At 55.9% G+C, this 2023-nt stretch overlaps 1 protein-coding gene across 1 annotated transcript in view; it reads left to right on the top strand.

Annotated features, from left to right (window-relative positions):
- The first annotated feature begins 449 nt into the window (after window positions 1-449).
- Window positions 450-2023, top strand: part of BTRC (beta-transducin repeat containing E3 ubiquitin protein ligase) — a 236702-nt gene continuing 235128 nt past the window's right edge. The window contains exon 1 of the mRNA XM_006166317.2: window positions 450-596. Coding sequence (XP_006166379.1) covers window positions 549-596 — 48 coding nt within the window. The 5' untranslated portion in view covers window positions 450-548. The remainder of the gene's footprint in view (window positions 597-2023) is intronic.

Below are 2023 nucleotides of genomic sequence, written 5' to 3' on the forward strand. Positions count from 1 at the left end.
AAATCTGGGGGCGTCCAGCTCTCTAAAACCACAGTCAAGGAGACCTTAGGACTCCCGCGACCTTTCCGGTTTTCCCTAGTGTTAGGGCTACAGGTGAGGTACTTGGTCGCCATCTTAATATCAGATGCTTGGCAAGCCGCCGCTGGCGTCGTTCGGTTACCACGGAGACACCCAAGCCCCGCCCATTTCTCATCCGTAGAGGCCGTAAACTACAATTCCCACCAGCGGATTCCCGCTGCTTGACCGCCAGCTGTCCAGATTTGGCTTGTCAGCCCCCGCGACCCTGCCGCAGTGGACCGCGGGAGTTGCGGTTCGCGGCGGGACCTCACTTTTGGCTGAGGGCGGCTCCAGGACTACAAGTCCCGTGAGCCAGCGGGCTCGCGCACGCGCACCGGGCAGCCGCTCCTCCTCGGCCGCTCTGCCAGTGCCTGAGAGGTAAGAGAGGGCGGGGGAAGGAAGAGGAGGCGGGATCCGGGCGCTGCGTTGGCTGCGGCCTGGCACCAAAGGGGCGGACCCGGCGGAGAGCAGACCCAGTGGCCCCGGCGATTATGGACCCGGCCGAGGCCGTGTTGCAGGAGAAAGCGCTCAAGTTTATGGTGAGAAGACTGTGCTGGCCGGGGAACGGCAGAGGCGGTGGCGTTGGCGGCGTCGCTGAGCTCGGGCCTGGGCCGCCCGCCCACCATGGGAGGGGGCAGCGGGACCCTGCGCTCAGGCCCGCGGCGGGGGCGGCTGGAGGGACGGGACGGGAGCTCTGGGAAGGAGGCTGGGGGTTGCGGAGCAGATCTAGGGGTGGGGGCAGCAGCTCCGCCATCTTGTGGATGAGAGGCCAATTGACAGCGGGAGCTTAATCGAGGAGGGGGCTCCGGGCGGCGCGCGGGGCCCTGGAGGAAAAGGGGCGTGGGGACAGTTACTGAAGAGCGGACGAAGCCGGGTGCAGAGACGCGGTGAGGCCGCTGGCGGGGCCTTCCCGGTGTCAGGGTTACGGGTAAGGCCAGGCAGAGGCGGTGCGTTCGGGAGTGGGGAAGGGGGAGTGCGGCACGGTGAGAAGACGGATCATGGGGGTAGGGGAAAACCGGCAGGCTGGATGCAAATAGACTTAAGAGCAGGGGGGAGAAGGGCAGGGTTGGCGGGGGCGGGGGCTTGTAGTTTGGTAGAATAAGGGAGAATGATAGGGTGGAATCAAGCTTGGTCAAACTAATGTTGACAAACTCTGGCTAGGAAGAGGCCTTACTTAGGATGGTAAGGACTGAGGACGGGGACCCAGGGCGCTGGTGCCAGTCTCTGGAAGACGAGGGATGTTGACCGTGAGCCAGAATTACAAATGTAGTTTGAAAGGAGAGGCTAAATAATGTAGTAAGGACAAGGTGGTGGAAAGTAAGACTGATTGGTCAGGGAAATAGGAATCCAAGACATTGGGTCAAAATTAATTTCTAGAAGGGTAAACCAAGGCAAAACTTAAGAGTTAAATTATGAAGGTAGTACAGTGGGGGGGTAGTGGGGGGGGAGGGGTCAGGCGACCTATCACTTTCTCCGAAAGGGAAGGCTCTGGAGATGAGGGTTGCAAAGAGCCCTAGTTAGGGATGAGGTCAGTGGAGAAATACAGTAGATAAGGAGGGGTGATGTAGGTTGTGGGAGACGAGGTGAGTCCGGATTGTGATTACCTATCAGTTTTAGGTTGAAGCACGTGTTGAGTATGGATTGGATTTTATGGATGTGTTTAAACCCATTGGAGTCTATTTTTGAAATTTTGTATCACTCTTTTCTTTTGCTGTGCTTCTGTTTGGCCAACTTGTATAATCTGATATTTGATGCTTTTAATCTGATGCTTCTTGTGTATCCTAGGTGTAAAACCAGACTGCGTGGTTACAGCTAAAGAATAATGGAATGCATAGACTTTTAGCTTAACAGGTGGCTTTAGGGACATGGATATTATTTGCAGTCAAGTCTTGCTGTGAAGTAATTGTGACCTGGCCTGCCAAATCTTTTTTTTTTTTTTTTTTAAGTATTTTTTTTTTGTTTTTGC

This window comes from Tupaia chinensis, unplaced genomic scaffold (assembly GCF_000334495.1).
Source record: "Tupaia chinensis unplaced genomic scaffold, TupChi_1.0 Scaffold144255_1, whole genome shotgun sequence".
NCBI classification, from domain to species: Eukaryota; Metazoa; Chordata; class Mammalia; order Scandentia; family Tupaiidae; genus Tupaia; species Tupaia belangeri.